General features: G+C 35.9%; 1 protein-coding gene across 3 annotated transcripts in view; it reads right to left on the reverse strand.

Annotated features, from left to right (window-relative positions):
- Nucleotides 1–1,295: 1,295 nt before the first annotated feature.
- The window catches only part of LOC112050521 (BAG domain-containing protein Samui), a 39,859-nt gene continuing 18,922 nt past the window's right edge, over nt 1,296–22,232 (reverse strand). For 2 of the 3 annotated variants that reach the window (XM_024088805.2, XM_024088806.2), the window contains exons 2-3: nt 5,246–5,390; nt 1,296–4,364 (exon numbers count right to left, since the gene is read on the reverse strand). In XM_024088805.2, coding sequence (XP_023944573.2) covers nt 2,524–4,364; nt 5,246–5,390 — 1,986 coding nt within the window. In that variant the 3' untranslated portion in view covers nt 1,296–2,523. Of the gene's footprint in view, nt 4,365–5,245; nt 5,391–17,031; nt 17,206–22,232 lie in introns of those variants that run through there. The other variant, XM_024088804.2, reaches the window with a different exon arrangement.

Raw genomic sequence — 22,232 nt, forward strand, 5'->3', positions numbered from 1 at the left:
TCAGATAAATATAAATATCCTATGTCATTTCCAAGTCAAGTTTTATTAAAAGGTAGCAGACGTCCGTAACTTCGTGAGCGTGAAATTTAATTTGACGGCCTCCATGGCGCAGTGGTATGCGCGGTGGATTTACAAGACGGATTAGGTGCGATCCTGGGCCGATTGAAGTTTTCTTAAATGGTCCAGGTCTGTCTAGTGAAAGCTAATTACCACCCTATCGGCAAAGACGTACCGCCAAGCGATTTAGCGTTGCGATACGATGTCGTTTAGAAACCGAAAGGGGTGTGGATTTCATCCTACTCCTAACAAGTTAACCGGCTTCCATAAATTGCATCATCACTTTCCATCATGGGAGATTTTAGCCAAAGGCTAACTTGTGAAAAATAAAAAAATACAAATCTCGCGGGAACCCTGAATTTTTCAGGAATAAAAAATAGCCTTTATTTTTCTCAATAACCTTCCTCTATCTTCCAGTGAAAGAACCAATATTATTGGTTTAGTCGTTCCAAAGATTAGCCCAGACAAACACAAATAGATTTTTTTTTAAAAAAAATCTTGATTGTATTTTGGTTTTGTGTAAATAACTCACTTGAGAAAACAGATATTTTAAAATTATAGACAGACACTTGATTTTATTTCTATGTATTAATTTAATGATATTTGTAAGGATAAATATTTACCAGAGCTACCAGTCATTGAGGTGGTTGGTCTGTGCTGCCAGTGAAGGATTTAACTGTAAGACTGTACTGAATCATATAAGTTATAAATATTTAAATATATTATGTTAAATGTAAGTAATTATTGCTTATTATGTAAAAAATCCATTAATATATTAAAGTGATAAATATAGGTACCTAAGCTTGGTTTTTTCTTAAACATCTCCTCCCATAGATATATTGAATCTATGGATCCTCTTCAGAGTCCTTAATATTTATTATTCATTTAAGTTACCCTATCATCCTCTTTGTATTATTTATATCCATTGATGAGTTTGTGATTCTAAATGTTCTGTTTAGATACCAGGTTCCATGTATTCCTATATCAAGCTAATTCAACTGATAGCAAACTTAATAAATAAATAAATAGGCTCATGACACTCACATATAATGTGGCTTAATAGTAGTAAAACTTTTCAAAATCGGTTTAGTAGATCCACAGATTACCCCCTAAAACAGCACAAACAAACTTTACCTCTTATATTAGCATAGAAATATAGATTTTACGCTTGCGAAACACTATGACGTGCTGACAATACATGATGAAAGGAGGAAAGTACATTAAAAGAAAACACATAATTAATATATCATCATTTATTGAGAAAAATTGTGTTATCAAGTTATGATAAACAATAAATTAATTAAATATTAGGATTTTAAATAAGAGGAGACCATTTTAAACCCTAAAGGACAGCATCTATAATGCGACGTTGCGTTATTAAAAAAAAATAAGCCACGTTTTCACATGGCAATATTTGACGTACAACAAGCAACATTAAAAAAAACCTGCATCAAAGCAGTAGAAGGATAAAGAATTACAGTGTTTTCTAATAGTCTAGTAATACTGTTGTTAGTATAAACCTTGGACATATAAGTATAAACTATACTATTATTATCAACGTTACAATACTTATCACATGGTTATGTGATATGTAGTATTATTATTTACAGACAACTGTCGCTCAAATTGAATACGAAAAATTACATGTTGCGCATCAAATGTTGCCAAATAAATGCATAGCTTTCAAATGTACAAACATAAACAATACAAGGTGGCAACCAGTGTTACAGCTCATATGCACAAAGAATTAACACTAAGAATTAAAAGGCTGGGTGGATACCCCTGATTTTTGCTTTATATATTCTGCATGACATTCAAATCGTTAGCTCTCCTTAACCTTGAATTGACCTTGAACGTGAACTAGTTGGCAGGTGCAATTAATGGTTGAGCCTAAATTGTAGGCATGATCGAAAGTGGAAAAAGCTAGGTAAGTAAAAATTATGCAGTTGACTAATGGTAGGCGTCCACATATCCGTATCGGACGCATCGCATCAAAACGGATTGCAGTATTCTTTGTATAAAAAGTCATACAAGTGCGTCTACTGATCCGCATCGTACGGATTTTATTTACCGTAAAATTTAAAAATCGTTTAATGCAATGCGGATATGTGGACGCCTACTTTACTATGTCGTGCAAATTCGTTTTAGGTGAATTGCATGTTTAACCAACAAATTAACCCCTAAGTATGGATCAGTTCTTGCAACAAACTTATGATCATCTCAACTTTATTTATTTACATACAGAGTATTCCTACTCTAATACAAATATAATCATTTATGCTAAAAAAACAGGCGTTGAGACTACAACACAATATTAAAACCACATTTTTTGAGTGCACTGAGAAATATCAAAGTTTAGTGAATCATTAAAATTTGGATGTCATCCAGAATCAGGGCTCTAGTAGTAGGCCTCGTGCGACGGCGTCTAGCCGTGTGGCTACAACAATTCACTAACGCAAACTAAATTTATTGACTAGCAGCACTGTCCACTTCCATCGCCTGCGAATTGGGTTTATTTGTATCGCCTTTAACGTCAACTTGCATCACTTCTTCCTTTTTTTCATTATTATCTACAATTTCTTTTTTATTTTCAATTTCTTCTTTATTTACAACATTTTCAATCACTTCTGTCTTACCTACGCTATCTTTATTATCGTTACAATCTTTTGCTTCTTTCTTATCTACGACATCTTTTTTATTTTCCTTTGAAACTTCTTTTTTATCTTTGCTCTTGTCCCGTTTCTTTCCAGTTTTCTTTGGGGTCTGTTTCTTCTCAACAACCTCTTGAGGAAGTTGTGGCTCTTGCACAACTTCTTCTTGTTTTGTTTGTTGTAGTTGTTCAGATGTTTGAGTCTGTGCAGCGTCTTTGTTCTCGGTAGGCTGCTGTTCTTCTTGTTTTGTTTCTTCTGGTCTCTGCTCGTCTTTCATCTCTGCTTCTACTGGTGCTTGTGGTGAAGTTGGATTTTCCTGTAATTGCTGCTGTTCTACTTGTGGTTGGACGTTTTCTTCCTCTTTGGTAGGTTCTTTCATTTCTACGTCACCATTCTGGACGGCTTGTTCTGCTACAGCTGGAGCTTCATTTGCATTGTTCTGCATTTCCACGTCTTGCGGAGGAGGAGTGGTGAGGGCCCTACTTTCAGCTTTCTTCTCAAGCATTGCTATACAATCGTTAATGCACTTAATTACCTCCTTCCTACCCTGTCTTATGCTCTCTTTGCCATCTGTCTCGATGTTATCTAACTTTATGAGATTCCTCGTCAGCATCTCATCTAAGTATAAATAATGTTTGTCTTTTTTCGTTCCCTTGAAGTTTTCAACTTCCGTTATGAGATTGAGGACGTCTGCTTGAATACTGAGAATTTGTTTAAGGGAATCGTTGCAGGGAGCTTGCTGTTGAGGCGGGGTTTGTGGCGGAGCCGGCTCGTGGTGTGCGGCTTGGGGAGAAGTCGCACGTTGTGGGGTAGTCGGCCGTTGTTGAGGCGATGGTTGCTTTTGTTGCTGAGGAGGCTGCCTCTGTTGTGGGGGAGATTGCTTCTGTTGCGGCGGGGCTTGCTTCTGTTGCGGTCTGGACGGCATTTCCTGTCGCGGCGAGGTGTGCTCGTGATAACTCTGAGGTTTAGGCGACTGAGATCTTTGCGGCGATCCACCTCGGGCGTACGCTTGCGGGTACATTTTTTGTTTGGTGAAAGGTTGCGGCGATTGCCTGAAGAAATTCTTCGAGAACGGGAAACCAACGGGACCCTCATCTGCGAAGTACTGTTCTCTATCGATATGTGGTTGAGGCGGAGGAACATATGTGGGTTTGGGGTCGGCGTAGTGAGTACCGTGGTCGACGGATCTGTTTATCACGGGCTCATCTCTGCCTTCTACGAATATAGGGATGTGCCGGACGTTCGAATGCTGCTCGGGCTGCGGCGGCGGGTGCGGGTGGTCCTGGTTGTGTCCGCTCATTTTGCTGTTGGGGTTCACTGTGCGTTGGTCGGGGGGCGCTGACATAGACCTGTGCGCTCTCTCGTCCGCATCAACGACGCTGGGGTCTGTGGCGCTCTTTTGTCCTAGATCAACTGTGTTCCGTAGGCCGTACTGGGGTAAGGTCTGCTCGTCGTGCGAGGGCCCGGCGTCGTGCTCAGTCTGTGTGGCGATGGTCTGCTGCTGCGGCGACTGCGGCGGGGAGCTGGGCGGCTGCTGGAAGGGCTCCTCCCGTGAGCCGAACCTCCTGTTCCAATGCGAGGGGAAGTGTTCTCTGAAGTCTTGCGGGATGTCGTCGAAGGGGAATCTGTCGAAATCACCGAAACTGTCGGCTGTGTCTGCAACAACGGAATAATAACATTTTTAGTTTCATTGGTCTAGATATTTTTTTTGAAAAACTATGTTTAATGTTTAGTTTTAATTAAATTTCAAGATTACTTTGACAATTGAACATTGCAATTACCATTGCAATGCCATCTAGGATAGTAACTTTTAAGAAATTAAGTTAATTTCTAAACTTGCACATGAAAATCATAACATATAGGTATGTCTAAAATGAGTGTACATTAAGGGCGATGCCTCATTAGTTTTTTTGGTCATAAGTCACAACCCTGTCCATCGTCATGCCCGATCTCTGACAGTGCATCACCCTCCCCTCCCCTCGTCTCGTCGCCCGTCAATCTAGTAAAACGTCACTTGCGACGGCGACGCAACGCTTTAATGTGACATCTATACTAATATCATAAAGAGGTAAAGTAAGTGGTAGTGGCGACTGTCACCATACATGCTATCTGAAAAACACTTTAAGGGTTTAACACTCTGGACCCACTAAACCGATTTTGAAAATTCTAACTAAAATACACGTTATTTGTACGTATCACAGCTATATTTTATCCCCGTATTCTCACCGGAATGTGAATTACGCGGTTGAAACCGCAGGCTACTTTAAAATATACGGAATGACCTATTAGCTGTGACGATGCAATGGCACTAATGGGACAGAAGCCTATAGTCTGGCAAGTTCGATAATGACACTCCCATGATATGCGGGCGACGGGGGGAAAGAAAGTGTGAAATCGTACGTGCGGGGAAGTGAGGTGCATCAGTGGGTTTTACAGCGATGTACATGTAGCGATGAATCTACATGCCCTCCGGCCCGCGCGGACCATCGGGAGTGTTGCGAACGATGTTGCCAAGCTTTAAGTAAGTGATCCGTTACCGTGTACGCCGTCCTGGCTGGAGGGGCGCCGCTTCCTGGCCCAGGTGGAGGGGCGCTGGCGCAGTCGCGCCGCGATGTCCGGGTGGCGCGCCGCTAGCTCGCTCCACGCGCCCGTGCCCTCCTCCTCGTCGAACGGGAAACCGCGCTGAGGGAGGACAGACAACATCGTTTCTTTAGATATTCAATACTGTTTGTTTTACACTATGATAAATAATTCTATAGACCGGTCAAATTAAACCAAAAATAAGAGTAAAGTAACCTAAATTCCCACCAAGCTGAAAATCGGTAAGATTGTTTAAAATATCATTAAAAACAAAATTTAAAAGTTCCCCATCTTTCCCTTGTAAGGAAAAAAAATTATTTAAGGTCAAAGGTCAAAAAAATTAGTTTTTCGCGATTTTCAGCAAAACGGTAAGTTTTATCATAAAAATACCTTAAACAAAATTGTAGATCATAAAATTATCTACAAAAAATTTATTAATACTTTTTTTCTACTAGCCACCGTTTTTGAGATATAACGATTCAAAAAGTTGTAATATTTTTTCCTTACAGGGGAAAAATGGGGAACTTTCAGATTTTATTTTTAATGATATTTTAAACAATCTTACCGATATTAGGCTTGGTGGGAATTTTTGTAACTTCGAATGTTTAAATTGACAGGATTACTATATCATTTCAACAGATAGAGTCGCTCCTATATATGAATATGGAGCTTTGCCGCATCACGCTACGAGTACTTCAGTCCTTAAGGGTTGGCAAGTTTAGGATGATGTTTGATGCAACGAAACACTGTATCTATAAAACATTTAATTTTGCAAAATCAGTTCTTTGCTAGTACCCTAGTATTTGAGACTAGGCTAGGTTAGTATTAATCAGATTTTTTTGAGACTTTTTTTTAATTTATTTATAAATCACACTGCACATCACACTAAGTAAGTAGTGTGTTTGTTCCTCATTTGTGCAGAGACTACTGAAGTGATTTGGCTAAAAATTTGGAATGGAAATAGATTTTACTCTGAATTAACACATAGGCTACTTTCATCCCGGAAAAATCCATGGTTTCAGCGGGATTTGTGAAAAACTGAATTCCACGCGGACAAAGTCGCGGGCGAGTATGTGCGTGGCGAGGACTTCATTTAAGAGTGTTACCACAAAACACCGTATCTGAAGATACAGTGTAACGTCATAGCAAGACAGCGTACGAATCAATAACAATAATTGGTCTCCGTTTAAACGAATGTAAATTAGCAATCTCAAATTAATTACATCGAGGCAGCGGAGCGTGCGACAGCAAAGCGAGTAGGTATAAAGTATCGCGAAGAGCTCGCCATTTACGGCGCGGAAGGTCGAGAGGCGGCCTTACATGTCTCCTCTCCAGACTCCCGCATTACGCGCGCCCGCCTATCTGACTCCGAGATGAAGTTGTATATTAAATACATGTCATAAACGTTTTTTTTTATTTTTACAAGCTATTTAATTAACTGACGACAAGCTATTATTTGCCTACGTCGTTCGTTATTTTTTTTCCGATTGTGTGATTGCCTAAGGTCATTATGGGACCGCAGCGGCGTCACTGGGGGATTTGGGCATCGCCTGATGAGGCCTGAAGGCTGACGAAGAAAAAGGGACGGAACGACTCTACAAGGGCGTCTCCTATGAGACTCGGACCTCGGCTTAGGCTCAGCACAGCTATTCTCACGATGTTTTTTATAACTCGCAAGTGCGAGTTTCGAATTCACCGATATCTATCTCATTCTATAGTATCGTGTTAAACAGAGAGAGATAGAGGTGAATTCAACTCGTACTTGCGAGTTATAAAAATATCATCACATAATAGCCTAGCAGCTCGCTATTTTTGAAGGGTGATAGTGAGTTAAAAACCCCACATCCGAGTGACGTTAAATATCGGGGACCTCGTCTTCGCCGGCGAAGACGCTGTGTAGCTTGTGTTTGTGTTGCCTGGGAAGCATTGTCGGTCGTCATGTCGTCGTCTGGATCGTAAAGGATATTTTTGGGTCGTGTTTGTTGCATTGCAACTGGTCGCGTGTTGGTCGCGATCGGCATCGCGACTAACACACGGTCAGTTTTATCGGCTGAGTCTTTAGCGCTGCAGGCATGTGAGATTACTTTATCGACAGTGGCTGACATTATAAGGCCACCAACCTTTTCATTCCTATGTATTTTTGTTTAATTTTTATACCCATAAATGGTCACGGTGTACAAATACAGAGTGTATAATAAATAAAGCTAAAGTTTCAGAAAAAAATATCGGTTTATACAATACAACTACTTCGTCGATAAACATGTTGATCAATGCAAAAAAAAGAAACCGTTCATTGACCTCGAGGAGCAATGTCCACTGGATCGAAGGCGTGCGATAGCCAGACGTACCGCATTTTAGTTAGGCTGAAAGTTTGTCAGCCTATAGTCGTACTTTTAGTAATTACGATAGCCAAGGCTAAGCCAAGACGAGGCTTTGGAAGGTAGGTTTCAAGGCTAAAACATAAAGTTTTGTCACCGGGATATTATGAGGGATCCCTTCAGTACTTCAGTGTATTTCGATTATTGGGGGCATGATTCCAATACGCCGGAAAAAATATAAAACGAATGTATTTTAAACCACATGTGTAAAAAAGTGATGTAAAACTCCTTTTACGTCACTTGTGTGGTAAAAGAGGGTTTACGTCCCTCTTAACGTCCGTTCGCCTCACCCGATTATGCTTTTAGTAACGCATTAATCAGCTTACACTAAATAAATACGTTTTATACTTAAGCGGTTGAGCGTCTAGACCTTTGAAACGTCAAAAGCCCTTCCAAAGCCATCACAGTCCAAACGCCATAATTGGCAATCGTACTTACCTGTATAATAAGACCATAAGACGTGACAAATTTTCAGCCTATTACAATAAAGTATGTCTGGCTATCGCAGGCTCTCTGTCCACACATTTCGTAAATGACAGCCATATCTGTTGTATTAAAATGATATACCGAGATGACGGATGCGATAAAAAAGATTAAAATATTTAACGGCGCTGGTAATGACTGCGCCGAGACGTGCGACACGAATACGTTGTCCAATGTGACAATAAATATTTAACACCTCACTGTAAGATAAGGGTACTCTTCGTATATTCTGCTGGTATCTAGGTATACTAATATTATAAAGCTGTAGAGTTTGTTTGTTTGCTTGAAAGCGATAATCTCAGGAACTAGTGGTCCGATTTGAAAAATTCTTTCAGCTCATTTATCGAGGAATGGAAAACACGCGAGACCGCTAGAAACCGCGCGGCATCAGCTAGTCTGTGATAAACAACACTGATTCTTCAGTGTTGTTTATCACAGACCAGTGGTCCAGTGGTTTGAGCAGTGTTGGTCGATCGCCCACTAGGTGAACTAAGGACATCAAGCGGGTTGCAGGGAGGCGCTGGATGCTGGCGGTTCAAGACCTTGTTGTTTGGAGGTCCATGCAAGAAGTCTGTCCAGCAGTGGACGTCCATCGGCTGTTAATGATAATGATGAAAATGGCTCAGATCTAGTCTGGTGGTAGGCTTCAGCCGTGGCTAATGCAACCCTACCGACAAGCGATTTAGCGTTCCGGTACGATACTGCGTAGAAACCGTCAAAGGGTAGAATTTTGTACATTTTCCAAATTAACCCGCTTCCATCTCGTTTTCTGATAATGAATTCTAAATCGTTAGAAAGTTAGTCTATCATACTATTCGAAGGTCTTAGGAAACGTCAACGTGTAAAATACAAATTAATTTACAGTGAACAAATACTATATATGGTTTATTTAATAAATGAATGTAACGAGTTCCCTTAATTGCAATAAAATTAATTATTTATAAGCGCGACTAATGGTATCTGATAATTTTAATATGTATGCTCCATAATAGTACACGTGTAGTAATTTAATATGGTACTGTTTGAGATAGTAAGTAAATTAGCATTTATCGTTGCCAGAGCAGAAATACATGTATGTACCTTTATCCAAAGGTTGCCTGGCAGATATTGCTATATGAATAACACCGCCTTTGCACATACTTGTTTTGTATGTTTTCTTCTATTTTTTTTTCATTGTTTTTCTTTTGTGCAATAAAGTATAAATAAATAAATAAATGTATGGATCTCTAAGCTTATAATAATGTATGAATTAATTATTAATTATTAATTAACAACCATAATAATGTATGAATTTTAAAAGATCAACTCCTGTGTTTCTTGCCGGCTCTTCTCAGCAGAACCTGCCTTCCGAACCGGTGGTAGAGTCCTTACAAATATGTATTTAACTTAACGTTTCAAAAAGTAAACTAAACCTACTTGTAATAAATGTATTTTAATTTTTAATTTTTGATTTGATTGAAGACAAAATAAAATGGTAGCAAATGATGGATGAATGTAAAATTGCATTCAATAATCCTACTAATATTATGAACGCGAAAGTTTGTATGGATATTTGTTTGTTTGAACATTTGTTACTCTTTAACGCCGAAACTACCGAACCGATTTGGCAGAAATTTAGAATGGAAGTAGATTTTACTCTGGATTAACATATGTTACTTTTCATGCCGAAAAAATCCACGGTTCCCGAGGAATTTATGAAAAACTAAATTTCCACGCGGACGAAGTCGCGGGCGTCTGCTAGTATGGTATATACAAAATGGTGGTAAAAGAAAAATACTTTCAAAATATATAAATAACTCCAACCAACTAGGTACTTGGCGGTTAATGAATAAATATTTATCATAAAATGAGCAAGTAACATTATAAATCGATTTAATTCTTAGAAAATAATTGCCACTGTGGGCGAATTGTTGTTTGAAATGTCGTGCTCGTGACAAATAAGTATGAACATTCTTATAATAATTATTTTATACGAAATGAAGTAAGCGCAATAAAAATAGCATGAGGCACACTTCAGTTATATACTTGACCTCAAAGATGAAGAATGTAAACATTTATATATTTAAGTGTATCCTCATAAGCAATAACCTTTTTATATAATAGTATCGATATAATATTATCGAATACTCTCATAGTGTACAGCAGAACATAAAACATAATAAAGGTACATAGCACACATATATCAATAAAAAAAGAAATCGTCACCGTATTAAATCAAACCTTGAACGTATTATTTGTGAAGTTCGTGAAACCCACATTAATCGGCATCGTAAAGTCTTGCCTTGCCTAGTCCTCAACCTTCAATGCCTAAACAACCTGCGGTTGGCGGATCTGTAAGACCGCCATCGCCTAGCTGTAGCTAAGTCGACGTATTGGAGCTGCTAATTCGTTATCACGTAAGTTGAATCCTGGTCGACGGAAAGGCGACGCCTGTGTGTCTAACGGGCGACTTAACGCCTAATCTAATGAAGATAAATAGATAAATGTCAACCAATAGCAGCGCAACCAGAAATATCGTCATTTCTTTAATTGCGTTTGGGCGAACGAGTATGATATTTATTTATTTCTATAGGATGCCAAAAATAAAATGTCACTAACAACGAAGTCGCCATGGAAATGAGCGATGTCACATCGATGTAACTTTACAGAATGCAATGGCTGGTTGTGCTAGGCGAAAGGCGATATGTTGATAAATGTGGTACAACCCTTACATGTATTTATAAAATGTTTTGATTTATTAATAAGAAAAAAATATCTCCATATCTTAAACGTGTTACGTGGATATCCATAAATCGAAACATCAACGCGTTCGAGGAATCAGTTGTTATTTAATCTGCCGATTGCACAGATGACATCAGCGCGTGTAGGTGAAACGGATAAAAAGTTGCTGCGTCACAGACAACGTCCACAATGCAATAACAAGTTTACTGAACACATGATAAATAACGTGTAGATGTAAAAACTGTAGAAAGTAATGATTAGGACAAGAGACAAGACGAAAGATTAACATTCAAATAAAACAAGACATATTTGTTACGTTTGGAATGTAATAGCCATGGTTTGGCAATTGTTTTTAGTTCAAAATTTATAAAAGGTGAGAAGAGGAGGCAAATTTTACGCGCGATAGAAAACATCCAAAATTGGCTTTCCATTTCTCAATCTAGAGATGTCAATGAAGTTGAAAATAAAATACGCAACTACCATTTAACACCTTATTCACAACAAGGAGATTAGAAATCCGTATTCATACAGCATTACATCATTGTTCACAAAATCGCAGAGATAGAGTGAAAGCCCACGCTTTGTCCAAAATATCTTTTGCGTAGTCCGCGAAATGTCATAAAAATACTGAGAATGAGACTTTTAGTACGATAGATACTTAAGCGGCATAAATCGTAGATACGTTAATTGGACGCGACGTAAGACTACTTGTAAACAATACGCAAAACGATAAGTCAATGACCGACGAATACTCCGCGAGTCATAATAAACGAGACGAAGTAATGCAATAAAAGAAGCGCCTAAATGATGAAGCATCACTGAGATTTTAAAATACATAATGTACACACCATTCATGCGATCCTAAAATGAGAGAGATGAAAAAATGAAAGATTATCGGAAATAAAAATAACATTGACTTAACTAATTGAATTGAAAATAATTCAAATGTTATTGATTAGAACAGTAAAATCATGAGTTTTAGTAGCGTCCCCCAAAAATCAATCAATTGGTTGTCCAGTTACAGGCCTACAACCTTGCTTAACCAACGCAGTTGTCGGAACTTAATCGCTCAACCCACATGCAATAAATGAAATCATTTACATTAACAAATCCAATGCACGAGGTATTAATTAATATATGTATAGAGGAAGAACAAATCTAAGTTCACTTGGAGATCTATACAAAATACCTCGATAACTTTGTGTGTATAATGAATACGCAAAATATAAATACCACAAGCATTTAGGACAAGGTTGTACCGCCCATCTCCAATGTAAACATGAACGTGAGAATTTTCATTATCTTCGAATTGCTTACCTTAATACATTTTGTTTATATGTACATTAAAACGATGTGAATGAAATTTTCAAATAATATACTGCGAAATTCTAACTAAAGAAGACTGGTATTCAATGAAAAATATAGATAAATAAACAATATCTGAAATTTCATGATGCTCAACACCTACGCCTCAAGTTGATGAACACAGCTGCATTTTGTAGGTTTGTTTCTTGCATGCTCTGTGAAGAGTTGCTCTGTTTAATGTTTCATGTATCAGCTGGTCTATTCACTATTTTTGGTCTTTATTATCAACTTATTAAAATGAACATCAAATTAATTGACAAAATGTCATTTACCTACTGTGATCCACCAGTAAGCACTAGATGTCATTTGTACATAGAATCTCAATTTCGTGTATGTCAACTAACATACGTCAAAGTGAATTAGCCTGCTGGTCCGTAATTTGTTACTATAAAACATCTTTAAGAACACGCTAAAAAATTAGTTGAGAGATATCTACTACATGACACTGCAATTGCTACCATAACAGATTGTGATTTATAAGAACACGCTAGTAATCGAATTAATAACAAAAAGGAAACTGCACCAATTATCATTTGTCTTCGTCTCTGTCACGTTAATAAGGCTAATAAGTTGACGACAAGAGTCGCGCTGTGCAAAGCGTATAAGGCATAAGCTACATATCCGGTGATTATGGCAGTGCTAATAACAAAGTATCAAGAAATCTCGAATGATTTCTCGTTGCCATACTATATTTTGTATTATACAATTATACACGTAGTGTAGGCGGCAAGATGTGACGCACTGAGCTCGCTCGCACCGTTTTGTTGCCGATATTTTACCATCTAAGAGATGGTGACATCACCGCAAGTTACATAAAAAGTAACATTATGGAAGTAAATTACTTAAATTATTTATCCAAATTAGTTTTCGTAAACGCTATTTCCAAAATATAGTTATCATTTCAGAATTTAAATTTGCAGATTATTTGCTTGTAGAACTATATTTTAATAATAATTTCTAGTAAAATTGGCTCAATAAATGAACTTTAGGTTCATTTCAAGGTTAGAAGACAATTTTGAAAAGTAATTTAATATTAAGGTTAGACGGAGGCGTAATGTGATAAGGAAATGAGCGGCGCTCAAATATGACATTGGCGAAATTGGTTTTATATTTAAAATCGATAAAAAATGCACCGCTTAACGTAAGTATTGTCAATTTTATAGAAGTTATCGAAAGTCAATTATAAAATCGAAAAAATTATACTTAAGAGTATTTAGCTAAGTGAGTAGGGAACAGACTAGAGAGATTTAAAAAAAATACAGACAAATTAAATATGAATACTGGTTTTCACGAGTATGTCGACGTATAAATAGACGCAAACTCTTCAGTAAAATTGATGTCATTAAAGACAATCAATAAACAAAATTTAATGTGATTATGTTAAATGGATTTCGTGTTATAAAGGAATAAATGTTTCATTTTAAACGCGTATCTCGATACGAGTATATGCAATTCTAAATTTGAATCCGATTCTGTTTGTTTACATTCAACAGCCTGAGGTTAAAGTAACCAGGATCAGTATTAGTACAGTCATGGCGCCTTCCTATCATTATTGTACTGTATTCAGAGCAGCACTTAAACGTTCAATTACGCAGGCGCGGTATTATCATCAACAGAAGAAACTACAAATGGACGTTTGAGTCAGAAAGCAATTAAACACAAGTCTTATCAAAACAGAAATACATAATAATTATTACATATTGGGAGATGGGCAAATTGAAAGAGCATTGAAGAAAGGGACAGTATACATTTTTAGGGTTACAAAGGTCATATTTAAAATATATGGTAAATATTCTTTATTAAATGAAAGACATGATTCAGTGAGATTTTCTTTTCAACAAACCGACTATAGCATTTACTTTTTACTAATCTCTACTTAGGTGTATTTTCATGATTAATATTTTTGTAAAATCTATTATAGTTTGTAGAATCCATCAAGTTTTGCTTTTTTCTGCAAAAGCGTCAGACATAATCGACAATAGGTCTTTTATATGGAAATTTTTAAAAAGATTTTTATAACATTTTCGTGAGTTTTGTATCGTATCACGAAAAGCCTAAAGTAAAAGACTTGAAAATATAATTTTTACTCTCTGAAAATTTAATAAAACAACCTTCGAGGAACAATTCCAAATAAAACGCAACTACACACATCCAATAAGTACACAAGATCGTATCCTCGTAAAGAACATGATAAGACCAGTATCTGCAACTAAAAAAGTGGGCTTTCTATTTGGTCTGTGCGTGTGCGGCCTCGTTAGCAAAGGCCGCATAGGTGGAAAAAACAGATATATATTTATTGAGGAGCGCACATCTATAAATGGCGCTCCGATAACAGCTGCGCGTGCGCCGGTGACTCACGGCCGGCGTGACGTGTGTGTCTACACTTTACGTGGATCAGTACAAATAATAACACAGCTTTCTTCTTTCTTGTTTATTCCCGGCATACAGTTTACACAAGCTTTCATGCGCCTTATAAGAAAGCTCAGAGTTACTCAGAAGGCGATGGAAAGTTCTATACTTGGAGTATAATTAGATGAGAGATCGAATCAGAAGTGGGTTTTGTAAAAGACCCAAAGACCAACAACGAAATGGCAATGAGCGAAGCATTATACGAAACGCCCATAGACGTTTAGGAACCCTCACTGGGTGAATTTACAGAACCAAGCGATTTACAGAGAGTCGCTGGCTGTATATCTGACTTAAGTATAATTGTTCATATCAATTAAAATGCATAATATGGTACCATGGAACTAGTTTGGTGATGGATTCGGAAGGTATCCATAGGAACCCCTATAATAAACAAAATAAACGCAACGTTTAGGATCTTTTTGCGAACACTTTACGTGTGTGCTACAAGTTACAAGCATTTTCATAATGGCTAGTTTTTGGTATATTTCTAAATGGTTATTTATGATTCTAAAATCGTGATGGTTCTTGTCTCAACTAATCAACGTCTAAAATCTAAAACACGAATCTCTCATCTCCCTATCCAAATAAAGAAACCAATCTTGATTAACTACGATTTAATTAATATGATACCTTAAAGTGGATTGTGGTTAAGATTATATTCAGCTGGACTAGGCGTAACTTGCTGACTTTCAAGATATTATGACACTAGTAGGAATGACACAAACAATTTTCATAGGCACAACCTCAATGAAATAAAATTATTAAAAAAAAACATTCTATTACATAGCAAGTAATTAAGTAAATTAAAAAATAACGACGAAATAGCGATAATGACAAAGGGACTAACGACGACGAATATTGCTGAAGTATGGAAAGATGCATGCATAATATAATTAAGGACATACTATTTTGGACACCAAGTCTGTAAAAATTTCAATTTTATTGCTTAATACTTAAATCTGAAACTGATCAAAAATGCCAAATCTGAATAAAGACAATTTTTAAAGATCTAATCGCTTCTCTGATGAAATACTTTCCTTGAAAAACTCGTATCAATAATTTGATAAAATTAAACAACCCGGTAATCTCCGGTTTGTCTAAACTCGGAACAGTTTCTTATAACATAAAATTCAAATTTAATTTATTTCAAGTAGGCTTAGTTTACAAGCACTTTTGAAACATCAGGTTAGTCAGTTTGTAATAACTAGTGATTCTAAAGCAGTTAAATGAAACAAAGAAATAGCGAATGTGACGACTCAACCGTTTTCAATAAATTTAAATACAAACACTTCTCATTTGTAATTAATTAACCTTTTTGAAGAGGGCTTGAATGCTAAACGAGAAACACACGTTGTAAATAATCAGTCCGGAATAATTTAATTGTATTCAAGTCGAGTTTTTCACGTTTAATGCTACCTTTAAGGTTAATGTTTTCCTCAATGCCAGCGAATATTTTAAGACTCTGACGCATCGTATCTGTTCTGTTATTTGACAAATTTTCAAAATTCCTAAAATGGATATCGCGAGAACTCGCTATAAAATTGAAGTTTTAGACCACAACATTTTATTACAGTCGTAAAGCACGACTTTTGATGATTCAATAAATTTAAAATATAGACCTCATTTGGTGAATTTGTCAAAGTTAAAAGACTGAAAACTTGTAATATTTAAGATTCTAAAAATAATGATCTTAGATCGATGATATTATGCTATTGTAATAGTTATGGACTATAGTAAAGTTTGTAGACTCCCATGTCCCACTAGTCGCTGACCATCCATGATAGTTATATGTTTCTAATTTTATTCTATCTCTATATTATACTGATATACGAAGTTCGAGTATTCTGTTATTTGTTATTCTTAAACAGTATAATTTGTTTCACTGACAGTTTTGATTATGATAGTGTTTTTCAATTTAAATAAAGAAGGAAGAGGTTCTAAATCAACATGTGATAATGTTTTCAATGATATGTTACATTTAAACATCTAGTAAAAATAAATACAAATGATGGAACTCTTCTAAATACTACTTTTTGTCCAAAAAAGAAGATTGAGAAGTAGGTATTAGAATACTGTATACTAAACTACAGCATGGCTTTGCAGATTATACATCGATTACTGTCCTAATACATTAATTCATCTATAGTAAGTAGTAGTTATGCATACAAATATGAAGAGGGTAAAAAAACCATTAAGTTAAAGTAATTAGAAATTATTAATTTCAAAATCAATTTGATGTTATAATATAATTGACAAGTTATAATTAATTTAATTAGTAAAATAAATAATAATAACGACTAGGTTAACTTAACATATAAGATAGAATTTTAATAAAATCCTTATATGGTTACATTTGTTTTTGCAATTGCAAGGAGTAAAGGACCTACCTCATTCCCATGATATTCCGGTGGTTTATCCAAAACAACAGGTGATTCCATATTTCAATAATAAAAACACTGGAATGTATCACAATAAATAAATAAAAACACACAACACTTCGTAAACGAAAGTTAATAAAACGCTGTGTATAAAACACTCGTCACTGTCTTTCAATATCAACTGAAGCCGTGGAGAGTCGGCCGCCGTATTTATATAGACACGCCAATTCTCGAAGTTTCTCGACTGTTCGAGAGAAGTGTGGACTTTATGTTCTATAGAGCTTTCAACGCTACCGTGGCCGTATTGATTTGCCGATGTACATTGCTGCTATGACAAAGAAATATACGTTGAAATGTAGACAATAGAGAGAAAAGCGGCAATGTATAATCAAGTATGCTTTTGAATAACGTTCGAACTTGGCACGGCCCTATCGATTTAGCGTACTACAATGCTGGTTTGGAAAAGACGTCCCAAAATGGGTCTTTATTATTTATAATTTACTAGAGGGTTGATAGTATGTTTTATGGATAGAAGACAAAAAATGTTGTGTAAATAACCATTTTATTTTTTTAATTTAAAAAAATATTTTTTTTTGTTTCGCTCCCTTGTCAACAAATTAAACAAAGACGAACAGTAAAAGTGTTCAAAACAGCCAATAAAAATACTGGAATTGAATTCATATCCGGTGTAAGTTTTCAATGTCATGTAATATTGTCAATAATGTCAATATAACACAAATGTTAAAAAGAAACATTAAATCGTAGACAGAGAAAATGAAACAACAAAAATCCTTAATTTACTTTAGAAACGCCGACTGCCGACTACGCGATGATCACTGATAATAATCTGTCAAGGTGTGAGTTACAAGCATGTTGCCATGATAAAAATTCTTAGTTAATGTTGTCAGTTAAAGAAAAAAATACATTTTATTTAATTAATAAAAAAAATGCGGGTTCCAAAAAAATTATTATTTTTAGGTTTTAAGCCAGATAAAAATAATTTGTTCTGCTTAGTTGTCACTCGGAATAAAGGCCCAGCCTCCATACAAAATTGGGACATGTCCTTCATAATGTACCTATGATATATCCAATGTATGAAAAATCAGCAATGAATGTTGCATGTGAACGTATGGTAAATATCAATTAATATAATAATAATAAAGACTGGACTTTGGACTGGCGCCGTGTGGGAAAGATCTTCCTTTAGTGTGATCATTCATGTTTATTAATCTTCCTAAAATAGAAAGACCAAGAAAGGCGTAAAAGTTATAAACGGATATGGTTTTAATCATTTTCAATCATCAGAATATTTGTTTCGAACGATTCGATTATTATTTATTATTATTCAAGTATTTGAATTAAATTCTCTCTTGTACCATGAGTTTGTCACTATTACAGAGAATACTCTCTAAAAATTATTAAAAGTACGTAGATTTATAGTCCATTATTTTATAATTCTTTACAAATGTCAGCGTCTCCAGCATTAAACAGTTTTTAATCCCCGATGCAATATTGATGATTTGATCGAGAGTGTAATTAATGTCATGACATTCGGGGTTTTTTAATTTTTTTTAATTTTATTCTGTATACTCTGTATAGTATTATAATATACTCTGTATACTCTATATTGTATTATAATATATTCTATTTATTTTAAGATATTAAATATCACGTGTCTCAATCGGTGAAGGAAAACATCGTGAGGAAACCTGCATACCAGAGAATTTCTTAATTCTCTGCGTGTGTGAAGTCTGCCAATCCGCATTGGGCCAGCGTGGTGGACTATTGGCCAAACCCCTCTCATTCTGAGAGGAGACTCGAGCTCAGCAGTGAGCTGTATATGGGTTGATAACGACTCTTAGCAGTGTAATGGTAATTATTACGCAACTGTCAATTAGGCTTAATTCATAAATACCTTCGAGATGTCAAGTTTGACTATCTGCAGAAACTCTATCACCGATTAGAAAGACAGGTATCTCCAATGGTAAATATATTCTTTGGCCTATGGAAAGTCTCGCCTTCTAAACATAAGATACTATTTGTTCCAAGAGTAGGTACAACATTATAAGGGTGTGTGTTCTGTGTATAGAACTCAATATCACTCTTGATTGCAGCTTGACCGTTTACGTGGCTTAATATTCCTTTAACAACCAGTATAATATATTAATTATTATCATAAAACAACAAACGATCATGATATATCAACAGAGACAGCTGAAATTACTTAATCAAAGCAAATAAATGTGAATCATTTGCCAAATAATTAGTTTACATTGGTGACGTGTTGACAACGGAACGACACATGTATGAATGTGCAAATATGTTTATAATTTCATCCTTCACATAACAATCGATGACCCTTCTGGTAAGTGAAATACACACTACCTACCAATACTGAATTGCAGATAGATGTACGAAGTACGAACACAGCAATTTCAATACAACCTTACACAGAATACATAATAATAAAACGAATGATGAACTGTAGACTAATGCGTAAACTGTATAATTTTTCAAAGATCATGCGACATTACAGAACTTACAGAAGATGTTACCTATACTATATTCCTAAACTCCACACACACACACACACACACTTTAATTTTAACTTTAATTTTGTAATGTTCATTTAGAATCTGATATTTCTGTACTAGCTATGGAAGAGCGGAGCCTTCTAATACAGAAGTAGTTTTACTACTCCTAAAAGAAGGTTCCAAACTCGCACTAATTTATGTAAATTTAAAAAGTGAAATAAACGATTTTATTTATTTATTTATTAAAACTTTTTTTATTATTCTATTACCCCGAATTATTTCACCGTGGCTAGATGCCTCGACTGATGACAGAAGGACTGGCGCAATTATTGCGCAAAGGATCATCCTAGCTGTCCAGCACGGAAATGCTTCTCTTCTTGCTACCATTCCACATGGGCATGGTTTGTAATATTAGATAAGGATATAAGTTAACTTAAGTTGCGAATTGTATTCTCTCAGAAAAAAAAACTTTCTAAACGGTTCGAAAATTAAAAAATGCATGGGATGACATTTGTTATCGATATGTCACGTAATCAACCTATCGTAGTCGGATATGTCATTCCTATACATTTTTTTAGTTTATGAAGCGTTACGTTTGTAGAAAGAGAATTTATTTGTAACTCGGCTACAGGGCCTGACCAGAAAAACTATAATGTATGTATGTAATAGAAATATTTTCATGTTCAGCAAGAGTTGTATGATTAATACACGAACCGCTTGATGGATAGCGAATTGATAGTGCGAACGGTCTAAATATAATCGCATTATACAAACACGCGGAAGAACAGCGCTCAGACGCGGAGCGGGTCACTAATGATTTTGTAACACGGAGATTAGTTCTATTTGAAATAATCTGAAAAATTGGAACAAATTCTTAATGGATACTTTATTCTGATGCCAATGTATTACAAACATATTGAAGTATTAGAGATTCAGAAATACTTGCATGTACTTCTATAGATATTATAAAAGAAATTCCTCCGCCGCTTCCGTTCATTTAAATGGAAATAACTTCTGGCGCAGCAGATGGCAACAAAGGACTCTCAAATACATTGGTCACGGTTGATTGAATACAGACTTTGGATATGAGTTTGACAGTAACTGAATACCTCAATGTCCCTCGATGATATTGTATTGCATACGTATCATTTCGCGATTCAAATTTAGCATACATAACCAGAAGTCATCTAAAGGACAATTGGGATTATTTTTCTATTTTACCATTTACTTTATAGTATTAAATACGTGAACAAATGTAAACAGTTCATTCTTATACGAAATATGAATAAATAGAAAAACATTGTATAACTTAGCGAGATGAATATACGAGTATAGAAAAGTAAAATATACATGAACTTTCAACTGTACTAATTACCTATATGTCCTTAATGATAAAAAATAGCAATTACAAAGCCATATAAATGTCTGAATGATTAGATATGTGGATTGTGGGCATTTAGGAACATGTTTGGACATTAGCTGGACTCATAAAGTTACTAATGTGGAAAATCTGTAACTCATGAACCAGAGGCGTGAACTTTTGCAAGATGAGGAGAAAGTCGCACAAAATAGCAAGGAAGTCGCAACTATATCTGGGACACGTACTACGGCGCAAAAGACACAAGTTCATCTTAATGGGAAAAATTGGTGCATTGGGCGCTGCAAGTCTTTCGAACCAAACAAGTGGACTGATATCGCGAGTGTCGCACAATTATTTCGCCTCGTGAAAGACAAGGAAGTCAATACGAAGCTGATCTTCGCTAATTGAAAAGGCACTAAAAGAAGAAGAAGATAATTTAAATAGTAAACACAAACATTACAATGACGTCCTGTCTTACTGTTAATCTAAGTAGACAAGAGGGTTAGCAAAAATACACATGTAACAATTGAAGACTGTGTTTACATAGACGTTGTACCATAGATCAGCTGGCATATTTTGGCACCGATCAATGGCTAATGAACGGTCGTTGAACCGCTCGGAATATGCAAAGAGCATATCAAATCGATGTAGAGAGGGCATACAATGAGCAATACAATTAATGCTGGAAGCGTATCGATGATCATGTAATAACATCGTTTAAGATTAATTGGATTGATTATGTATGTTAATAACTTCAATTTCGGAGTTGTTAGTAAATTGCTGAAACGTTTGAAAAAAATAAGATATAAAATTAGAATTGGAACTTTCTGATATTATGATAATTATCATGCTTTAAGTTTTACGAGAAAGGTCCGTAAATGTTTTTTGAAAGTCATCAGAGATGAACCAATTGTCATAAGTGTCTTTAAAATATGACCAAGATTTTTGTCTAATCAAGCGAATAACCTGTAAAAGTGGGTAAGACAAGAGCGGGGATCGACTCAGACCAGAACCCGTAATGTTATTGTGATTTTAATTTAACTAAAAAGCAATCTTAATATACATAAAAGCGAAGCGACTGATTTTGAAAACCGCTTGACGCACAAATTTGTTGCACAAAGTTGAAATTTGTGCAGCGAGGTAGTTTAAAGGCAGTAGACGCCCTCTAAGAATGAGTTTTACAAGAGAACCGGGTTAAGGAGGTTTAAGGGCAGACGAAGTCGCGGGCTTCCGCTAGTAAATAAATAAATGTAGTCATTATTAGCCGATGGACGTCCACTGCTGGACATAGGCCTCTTGCATGGAGCTCCAAGCAC

The sequence above is a fragment of the Bicyclus anynana genome, chromosome 11, assembly GCF_947172395.1.
Source record: "Bicyclus anynana chromosome 11, ilBicAnyn1.1, whole genome shotgun sequence".
Taxonomy (NCBI): Eukaryota; Metazoa; Arthropoda; class Insecta; order Lepidoptera; family Nymphalidae; genus Bicyclus; species Bicyclus anynana.